General features: G+C 42.6%; 1 protein-coding gene across 5 annotated transcripts in view; it reads right to left on the minus strand.

Moving 5' to 3' along the window:
- Positions 1-15,570, minus strand: part of WDR70 (WD repeat domain 70) — a 305,235-nt gene that overhangs the window by 2,408 nt on the left and 287,257 nt on the right. Inside the window, exon 18 of one of the 5 annotated variants that reach the window (XM_033932697.1) lies at positions 2,710-3,365. The exons of the other annotated variants lie outside the window; for them this stretch is intronic. Coding sequence (XP_033788588.1) covers positions 3,353-3,365 — 13 coding nt within the window. The 3' untranslated portion in view covers positions 2,710-3,352. Of the gene's footprint in view, positions 1-2,709; positions 3,366-15,570 lie in introns of those variants that run through there. 5 annotated transcript variants of the gene reach the window in all.

A 15,570-nucleotide genomic window follows, 5' to 3' on the forward strand; every position in this document is an offset into this window, starting at 1 on the left:
CCAAAATATGTAAAGAAAAAAAAAAAGAAAAGAGGGAGAAATGAAAAGGAACAAGATTAAAAGATAGGGAAAACAAAGCAAGGAATGCATGGATAAAGGAACATGCAGAGACAGAAAGGGGAGGCATAAAAACCCTTCATATGCATCAAGTTTAAGCATATTTGAAATTAATGTGTAGGTTTTTTTTAGATGTGGGTGAAGGGCAACCTTAGAAGAAGCGGCAAAAAAAATCACTGAAAATGTATAAGCAGAAATTTATGAAGATGAAAAGGATTATACATATAATGTTGCTACGCAACAATAGCAGTCTGTTCAAACAGAGTTAGTGGATTATTTTATAAACAAATTTAGAGGACCTAAAGGTCTTCTCCCAAAGGTCTTAGAACTATGGCATGATAATGTTTTCATGGTGTCAGGGACTCAATCTGCCTTTAAGGCCGATTGTTTCTGGAATAACTCTTTTGCCTGTCTTGTTTATAGATATTTAGTGATTGCTAAAGAAGTTGGCTTAAATTAGTTGGGTTTTGGATTTATGCCCTACATATTTGTTAAAAGATATGTTCATGGGAAACATGAAGTGGTTAGCCTTATTTATGATATGAATTTTGAATGAAGGCATTTTTCTTGAGGAAATTCAACAAATTATGTTAATTCCCAAAGCTGGCAAAAAATGATTTTAATAATTGTGCAAAGCAAGTCTCCTTCTCCTGATCAAACTGTTTAAAGCTACAGGGGCACCCCAATTAAGGTCTCCTTTTACGAAGGTGCACTAGTGGTTTTAGTGTGTACTTAAAACGCTAGCGAACCTTAGTAAAAGGAGTCCTAAAAGTTTATTTGGACTTACAAGAGTTTTTGGATCCAATTCTTTCAGGCTTTGAAGTATGCTTAATACCGAGATTCATTGGGCCAGATTCTAAAAATGGCTTCTACTGCACATCAATCAAATCTATGCATCATTTAAAGAATCGCACCTAAATTTGAGTTAGGTGCCTGTAATGTAAACCAGTGTTTTTCTCACCTATAATACAGGCACTTAACTCAAACCATACCTATACTCCGCTCTTAATCACGTCTACTTTTCAGTTAAGACGCCTGGGATTATGAGTCACCAAGCACCTAGTGATGCCTAACTAGAACTTTAATTAATGTTTTTTGTTTGTTTGTTTTTAGTTTTAATGGTGTTTATAATTTAAAAAATAATGAGCTTTTTGAAGATTTGATTATTAAATAAAAAATTTATAATAGTTATGGGATAGGGTGGGGGAGGGATATAGATTGATTTGTTTCTTGAAAAAGTATTAAGTGATGTCAAATATAAAATGTATTTAATTTGTATTGCACTTATTGAAAATATTGAAAATGAATAAAGAATTTAACCCCCCCCCACAAAAAACACCAGTAAAACTCAATTAAAAAAATTAACTTTCATGCGAATTTCAGTTAGGCACTGCTGATCTCTGCACCCTTTAGAGAATCTGGGCCATTGTGCCAGGAAATAGAGATGGCACTTCATAAAGGAAGTCAGGCAATTGTGATGCAAATTGATTTGTTTCCCACCTTTGATTTGGTTGAGCATGACCTTCTGAAATTAAGAGATTTAAGTGTTACAGGTAACATTTATGACTGATTCACGGGTTTAAAAAAAAAAAAAAAAGGAGGCAATCAATTAACTTTGGACAATGAAACGTGAAGTACCTCAAGAATCACCATTATTTCTGGTTTTATTTAATGATTTTTTTAAAATACATTTGATTCTGACATTCAACAGTTAGGGATGTCTTAATACTGCTATTCAGATGACGTCTAATTGTTTCCATTCAACAATTATTGGATCTTATTTATGAGATATTAAACAAGGGGCTCATAATCAAAACTTAAACATGTCTAAAATCCACCCAGGTCAGCACTTGGACGACCTAAAAGGCAGGTTCTCCAAGTGCCGATAATCAAACAGATTTTCTGGACATATCATGGGTCTTTTTATGCCTCTGAATGCTCCTGTGCATCCAGAGCTGAAAGGGGCATATCTGGAGGAGTGGTTAGGGCAGTATGTGGGCAGAATGGGGGTCGACTTAGACTTAGGGCTCCTTTTACTAAGGTGCGCTAGGGCTTTAATGTGCGGAATAGCCCGCGCTACATTGCCGCGCATGCTAGACCTTAACGCCAGCACTGAGCTGGCGTTAGTTCTAGAAGCATAGCACGCAGTGTGGCATGCGGTAATTTCCTGCGTGCGCTAAAAACGCTAACGCACCTTAGTAAAAGGAGCCCTTAGTTGTCCTGCAGGGATAATCAAATGTTTTACTAGACATCCTGGACGAAACTTAAATGTTATGAGTTAGATGATGTAAAAACAGGTATTAGTGCCAAAAAGATATCCAACGTGACCAGATAACCACTTCAGAGGTATAGTAAAGACCTACACACACTCCTCCAGTGTTCACTGGCCCTTCTCACACCCCCCAAAGATCAGAAAATCAGCACCTGGTATAGGAAAGCCTAGTAGAGCCGCTCACAGGTGTCTTAAATAGCCTGAAGGGTAGGCTAGTGAACCATAGAGAGGAGGACCCAGGCCCATAAGCCACTCTAACCACTACATTTATGGTGGAACATGTGTGCCCATCAAAACCCCTCCAAATCCTACTCTACTGCCATATAGGTGCTACCTGCAGCCATAAGGGCTATTGGGGTTGCAGACAGGTTTTATTTATTTATCTCCCACCCTTATCCAGGGCGAGTTACACATTTACATACAAAATGTAAAATTACATATGACAAACAAGTCGCATCAATGACAAGCATCACTATAACATCACTACAAGGTGGGTACAGTGGACTTTAGGGGGCTCACCATAACCTATAAGAAAGTTCAAGTGAGATGCTTATCTGGTACCCTTTTTGTGAAGTTCACATCAGTGCCCTACAAGGTGCCCCACTGCTCTGTTGCCATGTCTGGGTGGCCAATCCATTACAAGATTAGCCCCTCTCATGTCAAAATGGTCTTGTTTGGGGCATTTCTGCACACAAACACTGTTTTACCTGAAGAAATGTTTTTTTCAATTATCCTTACAGAATATGTAAGTTGAAGAAGTAATAATAATGGAAGTTTACTTGGCAAGACAAAGCAATGGACTATTGTTCAACCTCTCTCTTCCTCATACACACATCCCTCTGTAATGTGTAAGCTAATACCATCTTGGACCAGCTGCCATACCATTTTACAATCAGCTCACTTTTCCCCTCCAGCTACATCTGTTAACATGAAACCGTAACCAAATCTGTCCATGTGTGGGCCTGTGAGCCTTCTGGAATACGTCTTCCTTTTAAAACTTTCATGACTAGTACACCACAGGTGTCAGAGATGCAACCTAATATACAAATGATGAGATTAATGGACACAGCACACTAAATTACCTGTGCATCTGGGAAACAATATTTTTTTTACTATGTTACCTTATTTTGTTATTTCAAAGAGAAACTGAAAACTCAAAGCACAGTGTATATTCCCTTCTGAAGCCTAACAAAAATACAAAAATTAAGCTATTCATAATTCTCATGCCTCCATAAAACCTTCTTTCAAATAATTTTCATTTCTGACGACACATGGAAGAAAACAGTATAATAATAACAAACAATCAATTGCTAGATTAGTGAATATGTACTTTCCACAATAGAAATACAATTTGTTTTTAGAGATAGGGTGTTCTGTCTAACTTTTTACTTACATACCTACAAACTACCTTTGTTAAGACTTAGCAAAATAATTGATTAATATTGTGCTCAGTAATCATCCTCAACACAAATATGTCAGTGAAACACATTTATTGAGCCACAAAGCTCCTTATTATTCTATTTCAACTGTCCTACTACTACTAATCATTTCTACTTGTATAGCGCTGCCAGATGTGCTTCCCGCATTCCTTGTTCATAGTAGTTACAATGAACAATTAGTTTATTATTTATATTGCACAGAATGCAATTTTTGAAACTTTCACTGATTTAAGCATAGAAATAAGGGTCAATAAACAAGATGTGTGTAACACCTTTTAATTGAACTTATATAAGAGACTTCTAATGAACTTTTGAGAGTTTGGGTTCCTTCATCAGTATATAAAAAGCTAGGCTTGGTGATGACATAATACATATGCAAATTATAGGTTTTATTACAATGATGTTAGTTTGCATAGCTGTAAAAAAAACCAAAAACCCTGTAAAATAGAAAGATTGAGATAAAGAGAGAGACAGGATAATGCATTTTTACAGGTAAGACAAATAGCATAGTTACTTACTGTAACAGGTGTTATCCAGGGACAGCAGGCAGATATTCTCACATGAGTGATGTCATCCACAGAGCCTTGGTACAGTCACTTTAAAAATGCATCGCCACTTTAAGATCTTAGAAAGTTCACGATAGCACGCACCGTGCATGCGCGAGTGCCTTCCTGCCCGACAATCGGCGCGCGTTCCCTCAGTTCAGTAACCAGCTAAGAAGCCAACCAGGGGAGGTGGATGGGTTGTGAGAATATCTGCCTGCTGTCCCTGGATAACACCTGTTATGGTAAGTAACTGTGCTTTATCCCAGCACAAGCAGGCAGCATATGGGTGACCTCCAAGCTAACCAGAATGGGATGGTGGGAGTGTTGGCCTTTAGGAAAATAAATTTTGTAATACTGACTGGCTGATGTGCCAATCCTGCCTGGAAAAAGATTCCAGACAGTAATGTGAGGTGAATGTATGAACTGAGGACCAAGTAGCAGCTTTGCAGATTTTGTTAATAGGGATAGATCTAAGGAAAGCTACTGAAGCTGCCATAGCTCTAACTTTATGGGCTGTGACTCGACTCTCCAGTTGCAGTCCAGCTTGAGCATAACAGAACAGTATACGGAAGCCAACCAGTTGGAAATTGTTCTCTTGGAAACAGGATGCCCCACCTTGTTAGGATCATAGGACATGAAAAGTTGAGGAGATGGTCTATGCAGCTTTGTTCTGTTGAGATAGGCCAAAGCTCGCTTGCAATCCAGAGTATGAAGAGCTGTTTCTCCTGAGTGAGAATGAGGCTTAGGGAAAAACACTGGAAGCACACTTGATTGATGAGATGAAATTCAGTGACGACTTTTAGCAGAAACTTCGGATAATAAATCGCTCTGAGTTCCAGAAGATTGATATGGAACTTCTGCTCTCTGGTGGACCAATGACCTTGAGTCTGAAGATCATCCAGATGTGCCCCCCAGGCATAAGTGGACGCATCCGTTGTCAAAACCTTTTGATGAGGAGGCTTGTGAAACAGAAGACCTCTGGAGAGATTGGATGAGATCATCTACCACTGAAGCGACTGTCGACGATACAGTCACAGAAGTGTGTTGCAAGACCTGAGGCTAGAGTCCATTGAGGTGTTCTGAGATAGAGCCTTCGCAGAGGACTTACGTGAACTGTGGAAGCCATGTGACCCAGAAGAACCATCATTTGTCTGGCTGAAATGGACTGGAGCTGTTCCATCTTTTGACAGATTTGAAGTAAAGTGCTCTGACGATCCAGTGGAAGGAACGCTCTCATCTGAGTAGTGTTGAGAAGAGCCCCGATGAACTGAAGCCTTTGAGATAGACGAAGCTGTGACTTGGGAAGTTGATCTCGAAACCCAAGTTCTGAAGAAACAAGACGGTTCGATTGGTCAAAAGAACTACCTCTTGACTTGAAGGGTCTTTTATGAGCCAATCATCCAGATAGGAGAAAACTTGAAGACCGTGAGACCTTAAGGCTGCTGCCACCACAACCAGGCACTTGGTGGAGACTCTGGGCAACGATGCCAGGCTGAATGGTAGGACCTTGTATTGGTAGTGGTGATGTGCCACTCGAAATCTGAGGAATTTTCTAGAAGCTGGGTGAATTGCAATATGAGTATAGGCTTCCTTGAGATCCAGAGAGCATAGACAATTGTTTCGAGCCAGGAGAGGATATAGGGTGGCTAAACAGAGCATGTGAAACTTTTCTCTGATCAAAAACTTGTTGAAGGCTTTGAGATCTAAAATCAGGCGGGGACCTCCTGTCTTCTTCACAACTAGAAAATAGCAGGAGTAAAACCCCTGGTTCTTCTGATCTACAGGGCCTTCTTCGATGACATTGAGGAGAAGAAGGGAGTGAACCTCCTGAAGAAGAGAGGAATGGTGAGGGTTGGAAGCAGACTCTCTTGGAGGATGATCTGGAGGGATGGTGATGAAATGTAGAGAGTAACCCTCCCGAATGATTTTCAGAACCCAGAGATCAGAGGAGATGAGCTCCCAACGATGGAAATAGAGTTGAAGGCGACCTCCAATTGGCTGAGGAAGAGGCTGAGTTAGAGGGACTGAAACTATGCTTTCTATCAGCAGGTCAAAAAGACTGAGAAAACATGGCAGGAGCAGCTGGTTGGGTCTTGGGAGGATGCTGCTGCTTTTGCTTCTTCTGCCGAGGCCTCACTGGAGCAGAGGCTTTGGCTGAAAAATGCCTCTGATAAGAAGAAGCAGGCCTGAAAGATCTCGATGATGAGGGTTTGGACTTGGGTTTAACCAAGATGTTCCATCGAGTCGCATAAGCTGAGAGTTTTGGGTTGCTGTATCCGCCGAATCCTCAAAAAGTTTGTCCCCTAAGCAAGAAACGTTGGCTAGTCTGTCCTGCAGGTTAACGTCCAAATCAGAGTCTCTAAGCCATGCTAGTCTCCTCATGGCTACAGACATAGAAGAGGTTCTGGACATGAGCTCAAAGATGTCATAAGCTGAACGCACAAGATACTTCCTCAATTGCAGAACAGTGCTCATGAGATGTTGAAAACCCTTCAACTTACAAGATGGAATATTTGTGATATGCAGAAAACTGTTTCATGAGATGCTTCAAGTAGCATGAGGAGAAGAAATTGTAGTTGACAGCTCTATTAGCCAACATGGAATTTTGGTAGTCTTCGACCAAATCTCGCCATAGTACGCCCTCCCTACCAGAAGGAACCGACGCATAAACTTTGGACAGTATATATTTTTTCAGAGTATACTCCACGACAAGGGATTGATAAAGGAGTTGAAGTTTATTAAATTCCGGGAGAGATATTATCTTGTAGAGAGAATCCAATTTCCTAAGAGCCAACAGTACTGAGAGGGATGATTCCAGATTCTTGTAAAAAGTCTCTCTTAAAATCCCAAGCAAAGGGAGCTTGATCATGTCCTTAGGAGGATGATCGTAATCTAAGGTTTCGAGAAACTCTTCACTGTACTTAGAATCAGCCTCCAACTTCACCGAATAATCCTTTTCCATTTGTCATATAAATCTAGTGAAAGAAAGCTTTTTGGTAGGAAAAGCAGCTCTAGCTGGAGAATGTCTTGGAGATTTTGATGCAGGAGAATGAATCATCAGCATTCAGCATCATCTTGCAAATCAGAGTCCTGTAGCAGAGAAGAACAGTGCTTCGATCAGTGCTGGTCTGGTGTTGGGGGTCTCAGAATGTTTTCTCTTTTGAGACACCATCCCATACTTCATGGAGCTCCTGTCAGAGTGCCTGGAAGAAGACGTATGACGTTGATCAGATGAGGACTGGGGTTTGGAACACCGATGCTTCAATGCCAGAGTGGCAATGCACTTTTAAAGTGTCCGTACCGGGGCTCCATGGATGATGTGACCCATATGTGAGAATATGCTGCCTGCTTGTCTTGGGATAAAACATTTTACAACAAAAGGATCAAAGAAGATAGTTCTCCCAGGGATTCAAGATGGCAACTGCATGCTGATATTGGCCAGCTGAGCTTCTAATGTTACTACTATTTATCATTTCTAAAGTACTGAAAGGTGTACGCAGAGCTGCATATGTACATTTAACACATAATAGATTATCCCTGCTCAGAAGAGCTTACAATCTAATTTAGACTAACAGGACATATAGGGATTGGGGGCAGTGGCATACCTAGGGAGGGGGGCGGGGGGGGCGCTCCGCCCCGGGTGCAAGCCCCAAAGGGTGCACAGGAGAGAGCTGAACGGGGACGACGGGGGACCCGCGGGGTTAAATATAACTCGAGCCGCGAGGCTCGTCTTCTGCTCCTACCTGCCCTGCCACGCACACATAGCTGACCGGAAGTCTTCCCTGATGTCAGCGCTGATGTCGGAGGGCAGGCTTTGCTTAAGCCCTCCCTCCGACGTCAGCGCTGACATCGGGAAAGACTTACGGTCGGCTATGTGTGCGCGGCAGGGCAGGTAGGAGCAGAAGATGAGCCTCGCGGCTCGAGTTGTATTTTGCTGAGAAAGTTGCTAAGATGAGGGCTAGGAGGCAAACCCGGAACACAAAAGGGGGGAGGGAGTGCATTTTGGACACAAGGCATGAACTTGGGAGAGAGGATGGAGGAAGGGAGGGAAAGAGGTGGGGGAGGGAGTGCGTTTTTGGACACAGAAGGCATGGACTTGGGAGAGAGGAAGGGAGGGAAAGAGATTGTTGTGTACACAGGAATGGAAGAAAGGAACATTTTTGGTCATAGGGAGGGAGTGAGGTACAGACAGTGGCATACCAAGGTGGGGGTGGGGGGGCGGTCCACCCCGTGTTTACGCCCCAAGGGGGTGCACAGCTGGCCACCCTCCAGTGTTCTCCCTAGGCCGGTAAACTGCGGCTCTTTAGCCACTTGAGTGTCACCGCCGCCATCGGGAACAGGCCAGCGCCGAGTTCTCTCTGCTTTTCCCTAAGGGGCCGACCAACTCTCGCCGCCCGCGTCAATTCTGACGTCGGAGAGGACATTCTGAGCCAGCCAATCGCTGCCTGGCTGTCCCAGAACATCCTCTCTGACGTTAGAATTGACGTTGGGCGGCGAGAGTTGGTCGGCCCCGTGAGGAAGAGAAGCAGGGTGAACTCGGCGCCGGCCTGTTCCCGATGGCGGAAGTGGCAGCCTATTCCCCAGCGGCGGTGGCAGCATTTTCCCAATGATGGTGGCATGGGGGAGGGGAGGGCAGGGATAAAGAAAAAAAGGGGGGGACAGGGAGCCAGAAAGAAAAAAAGGGGGCAGGGTGAAACAAAGAAAAAGTTTGGGGAGGGAATGAGGTCTGGCGAAGAAGCATACAGGAGGCTGAAAGAAGGGAAGAAATATTGGATGCACAGTCAGAAGAATAAAGTGCAACCAGAGACTGATGAAATTACCAAAGGTAGGAAAAATGATTTTACAATATTTTCAATTTAGTGATCAAAATGTGTCCGTTTTGAGAATTTATATATGCTGTCTATATTTTGCACTATGGCCCCCTTTTACTAAACTGCAATAGCATTTTTTAGCGCAGGGAGCCTATGAGCGTCAAGAGCAGCGTGGGGCATTCAGCACAGTTCCCTGCGCTAAAAACCCTGCGCGGTTTAGTAAAAAGGGAGGGGGTATATTTGTCTATTTTTGTATAGTTGTTACTGAGGTGACATTGCATAAAGTCATCTGCCTTGACCTCTTTGAAAACCAGCAGAATATAAATGAATATAAATTTTCTCTGTGTGCTTTGTGTTTTTAAAATTTTATTGTTGGTAGATCATTTTGACTTGGCCACAAAGGTAAGGGGGAGGGAGGTGAGCTGCTGAAAGACATCTAGTTATTGTTTCGAATGTGTCTGACCCTTGATCTGAAGGGACATCTAGTAATCCTTTCAGGCTTGTCTGTGCAGGGAATTATTTTTGTAAAATCATGTTTTGTTATGTGACTGGCATTATTTAGACTTTAATTTCTATGAATGAATAGAATGAAAATGATATAAAATTACTTGCTTGTTTTTATGTGCGTGCGCTGAAGGAAAGTGGAGAGAGTGGGCTGAGGACGCTGAAGGGAAATGGGGAAGAGACGCTGATTTATAAATTGACAATTGTACAGAATATTGTTTCTTTTTATACTTTAATATAAACAATTCAAGGCTTGTGTGGATGGAATCAGGTTGTTTGTGGGGATGGGGACAGATCTTATGGGGATTAGTCCAATAAAATGGTATTTTTTTATTTCTCATTTGTTTTATTTTTATTTGTTAATTTGTAAAGTGGTGATTGTTATATATCAGTTTTTTCAAATTTACATCTACTGTCTTTATATTTTGCACTGTATTAGAGGACATGTGTTACTGTTTTTATGGTGTTGCATTGTATCCAGGGTCTGGTTTCTTGGCGGTTCAGTTTAACTTTTGTCTACATATTTCTATTTTTAGTTTGTGATTATTCCATATTGGGCGAGGGTGTATCTCTGTGTGTATGAAAAGAACATAGTTTTCAGTTGGCATTGACTACAGGATCAATTGACTGTGCGGGATCTGGCTTTTTTAGTCTTACAATGTATGTGTTGGTGTTCTAGTGCTCACTGCAGTGTTTAAGATGCTGCCTTTTCCTAGGTATACTCTTGTTATGTGATATGTGAATTGTTACTAAAAATCATATTTTTCATATAGATGGGGGGGGTGTCAAAAATGATGGGCCCCGGGTGCCACATATCCTAGGTACGCCACTGGTTGGGGGAGTTTCTTACAGAGAGAATGGTAAGATGGACATAGGTATCTTATGGCGAGTGAGAGTTAGGAGTTAAAAGTAGCCTCAAAAAGTGAGCTTTTAGCTTGGATTTGAATACTGCTAGAGTTAGAGCTTGACATAATGACTCACGCAGTCTGTTCCAGGCGCAAGATAGAAGGGATGGAGTCTAGAGTTGGCAGTGGGGAAGAAGGGTACAAATAGGAGGGACTTACCTAATTTTGGATTGGACTAACTTCAATCATGCCACAAGGTTAGCAATTCACAATATTCAATTGAGAACTCTCCTTTATTGGCTAATCCTCAGGTTCCTTGTCCAAAAGTGGAGGAGGGAAGAGAGGAATTTGAGAAGGCACATGAAGGAAGAGGAAGGAGATAGTGCACATGGATGGAGGAGAGGGGAATGTAAAAGAAAGGGAGGAGGTGGTGGTGCACATGGATGGAGGGAAGTGGAAGAGAAGAGAGGGGAGATAGTGCATATGAATGAAAACGAGAGGGATAGAAGAGAAGGAAAAGATGGTACACATTGATGGAGGAGGGAAGCAGAAGAGAAGAGAGGGTAGAGATGGTGCACATTGATGGAGGAGAGGGGAAGAAATGGAAAGGTAACTGGATTTGGGATGGAGGCAGAAAAATGGGAGAAAGCTGAATATGAAAATTCAGAGCCAAAGATGGATGTTGTGCAAAAAGAGAAGAGGAAAGAAACAGCAAATGCATAAGAAGACCTTGGAAATAGAGATAAGAGAGCGCAGGCACGGGGAACAAGATGATCCGAAAAATAAAATCACCAGATAACAAAGGTAGGAAAATGTTTTTATTTTCAATTGAAATATATCAATCTTGAAAATTTATATCTGTTGTCTTTATATTCTGGACTGTTCAGGAAGAAATGCATTTCCTTCTATTTCTCTTGTGTTGTACTATGTGCAGAGTCTGGTATCTTAGGGTTTTATTTGTATACTTTAGTACTTTTAGTTTGTGGGTCTGTATTTGAAAAGGATCTTTCTCTGTTTTCTGCATGTGTGACTGAGGCCAGGTGTTCTGGTGAGGATGGAAGTTGAGAAACTTGTTTGGCATCATGGCCCTAAGTAGGAAGATATTTGTTGGCTTTCCTTCAGCTCTATTGGTTTCAAAATGGCCCCAACTTAATTAGTGAAGAATGTTTTGTCAATGAGTGTGCTTGGCTAGTCACATGTAGCACCTAAAACTACAAAAATCTTATATGAACTCTGGCATGTATTAGCTATCCATTCCATCTTCAGGTCTTTGCATAGCATTTCCTGTCCTGAACAGCTGAGTGGCAGGAGGCACCCCATGCCTCTCAGCTGTTCGGGCTTCCCCTGCCGGCTCTGCACATGTGTGAGAGTTGCTCTCATAGCAGTTAATCAGACGGGAGAGATGGGGATTATGATGAACCTCCGTGCGAATCATTTGCATGCAAAATTTTGTGCATCAATAGCTCTTTTAGAATCGGCCAAAAATCGGATCAGAGCGGACCCACCCATCTTACCGATCCTGTTTAGTGCATCTAGTTCTAGATGTGAATTGAGAATGGATGAGGCTGGGTGTGTAATTGAGTGAATGTCTTTAGGGTAGATGTGTAACACAATATGTGAGTGACAGCAGGGGAAGTATTTGACCGGGTGCAGTGGGTTTCAATGGGTGTAAAGTATAAGCCACACCTTTCCTCCACCACCTTTATCTGACTACCTCTACAAACATTGACCTTTTCCTTATGTTTTTAATCACCCTCTCCTTTCCTTCATTCCCTATCTCACCCCCTTCTCATCTCTGTCCTCTCTACAATTTCCCCTTCCTTTACTTTATTTATTTATTGGGATTTACTAACTGCCTTTTCCATGAAGAGATTCATCTAAAGCAGTTTATAATACACTGCATTTTATAATGTTTGTTTGTGTTTGAAACTGTGGATGTAAATGTTTTTATACATCACTTAGATTTAATCGATTCATAAATTCAAAAAAAACAAACAAACAAACAAAAAAAATCAGGTATTCTTAAGTATTTTCCTGGCAGGCTCACAATCTAACTGTTGTACCTGGGGTAATGGAGGGATTAAGTGACTTGCCAGAGTCAAGGAGCAGGCTGAGATTGAACTCACAACCTCAGGGTGCTGAGGCAGCAGTTCTAACCACTAGGCAACACCTCCACTCCACTTTCCCTTTTATTCCTTTGAAATCATCCTCCCTCTTAACCTTTAATTGAAATCTGAGATTCTCCCATATTCAAGCATTGCTCTTCCTCCCAGGCTCAGTCTTTTTTTCTCACATCCCTCAATCTACTGTTTTCTCCCTAGGCTCATCTTCCCAGATTCATTCTTTTTTTTTTTTTATCAGTGACCCTCCTACAGTCTCATTCCCGTCTCTCACACCTTTTTGCCTTCCTAAGACTTAACCATTCCACCCCTAGCTCATCCCTTCTCCCTCATGCTCCAGATTCAAACAACTCTCCCCTGCCCCCCCCCCCCTTTTTTTTAAATCATCCCTTTTATCTTCCTGGTAAGGTTTACACATCCATTAGCCCAAATCACTCCTTCTCTTTCATACCCTCATTCTTCTCTCCCTGCAGGCTCATCCTCTCACTCTCTTATCCCTGTTCTTTCCCCATAGACAATTACTATTAATCTTCAATATTATCCTCCAGACTTGCTGCATCACTCCCCAAAGCTTTAATCATTTATCCATTCCTCATGACTAGCTCAAAGGCTGACATCCTCTCTACTCAAGGTTCACCCCCTTCCCCGCCCTGTCTTTTTCAATCCCCTTCTCTGCTAGTCCCCTTTTCAGCATTGCCATTCAGAGCAGGCCTGAAGGAGAAAACATCAGGGATGCCTTAGAAGATTTCCTTCTCCTGTTGGCTTAATAGTGATCATTAGAGGGAGGGAAGGAGGAAGGGAAAGATGACAACAGCTAATGCTGGTAGCTACTGTATATACAGAGGAGATCCAAGACAGAAGCATATCTACTGCAGGAGTGGCCCAGGACAGTGGCGTGATCAGCATTAGGGAAGTCCTGAGACTGCAGCATGATTGGCTGCTTGGATCAAGGGGCACAACATAATCAGCAGCAGGGGAGGCTGCTGAATAAGTGGTGACAAGGGAGGCCTGTGACTGTAGAATAATTAGTGGCAGGGGATGTCCAGGACAACAGCATGATCAGCTGGTGAAAGGAGTGAAAGTAGATGTAGGCTAGCTGCTAATTAGGAACAGACAGTAGAGCAAGGGTTCTCCACTGTCCTCCTTGTGACACACCTAGCCAGGAAGGTTTTCAAAATACCCATAATGAATATGAATGAGCTATTTTGCATTATAATGGAGGTAAAGCATGCAAATTTATCGTGGATATTCTTAACACCAGACTGGTTAAATGTGTCCCAAGGAATGAGTTGAGAACCCCTACACTGGAGAGACAGCATGCTCTTTTTTTAACTTCATTTGTGAATGTACTCGCAACCCCAAATAAGAATTTTAAGACCCAATTTGGGATCACAACCCACAGTTTGGAAACTGTTGCCATAGGGTCTTTATCTACCATAATTTTCTCTATTTCAGTCATAATTATAAACCCTAACAGCAGTAATATAGATGCATTAGACTTCCAAGAAACATGGGGCAATCTGCATACAGCAACCACTGTTAAACCCTAAACATCAATGAGAATAGGAAGGACGGATATATTTGAACAACAATTTTACACATTTTGGTGGCTGTGTGGACTGTTGCAGCACTAGGTAATAAGGAACGGATGTGGGAATAAGAATTATAGTGGAACCTTGTTTTACGAGCATAATTCGTTCCAGAAGCATGCTCGTAAATCAAAATACTCGTATATCAAAGCGAGTTTCCCCATAGGAACTAAGGGAATCTCACTAGATATGTTCCCCGCCCCCCCCCCCCCGAGGCCAGCGGCGCTGCTCTACCCCCCCACCCCCCGAGAATCGGCATTGCTCCCCCGCATGATCTGCCATCTCCCCCCCACCCCCCCCGGTGCCCGAAGATCTGCCATCTTCTTTTTGCTGGGCCTTGAGCATCTGCACATGCTCAAGGCCTTCGAGTTCTCGCTCTCTCCGAGATTCTCGGACAGACTGATGGACCAACTGGCCTTTATCTACCATCATTTACTACATTCAACAATAACTGTTCTCTATGATACTGTGTGTGTTCTAGGCTTTTGAGCTAACTGAACTATAGCTTAGCCCACTGAACCATGACTGGTGCTCAATGAGTAAGTATGACTTTTAATAACAATGATGATACAAAAAAGCATTAAAAATAAAAACTTTCAAATATTCATAGCTTTTAATTAAATACCTTATGTTACAACCTTTCCTCATTTAGCTCAAATAGTGCAATATATGGTAAAGCTAATCAATCGATGTCCATATCAAAGCTTTACCTCAAATCACTCAGCTCTTAAAACTTTCAGGTGATATAAAGATTCATGAATCAGTTCAAATAACTGAACAAAGACCTCAGCGGTTATACTCAACTTAGTTTTGAGATCAATGTAGCCAGCCTCCTCATCTGTCTTAAGTGAATTCATGTAGAAGCCCCGCGTAGACCACAGTTCTTCAACCGCCGGTCCGCGGACCGGTGTCGGTCCGCAGAAAATTTCTGCCGGTCAGCGCAGGGCCGGCGAGATCAAGTCGGCAGTTAAATTTCCTGCCGACTGTGGTTCCTCCAGATTAATGTTCCTCCCAGCCTCAGGCGATTAAGATAGGCTGCCAACGTCGGGGCCTTCCCTCTCCGAGTCTCACCTGTTCGGAAACAGGAAGTTGAAACAAAATAGGCGGGACTCAGAGAGTGAAGGTCCCGATGTCGGCAGCGTGTCTTGATCGCCACCCCTGCCGAGTTGCTGAAGAGGGCCACGGGGAAGTTGCGATTAGACCGGAGAGAGCTGCAGATTCAGGTGCAGGTGGACGGAGATGGTCAGCGTGTGCGAACAAGATCCTGGGGAGCCTTCACAGTGGCTGTCTCCCCTCCCACCAGCTCTCCAATTTGCCAGGGCAGTGATTTACCGGCAACTTCCTGCAGGCAAGTACCGAGAGCTGCTGGAAGGGGAGGAAGCCACTGT

This window comes from Geotrypetes seraphini, chromosome 1 (genome assembly GCF_902459505.1).
Source record: "Geotrypetes seraphini chromosome 1, aGeoSer1.1, whole genome shotgun sequence".
Classification (NCBI taxonomy): domain Eukaryota; kingdom Metazoa; phylum Chordata; class Amphibia; order Gymnophiona; family Dermophiidae; genus Geotrypetes; species Geotrypetes seraphini.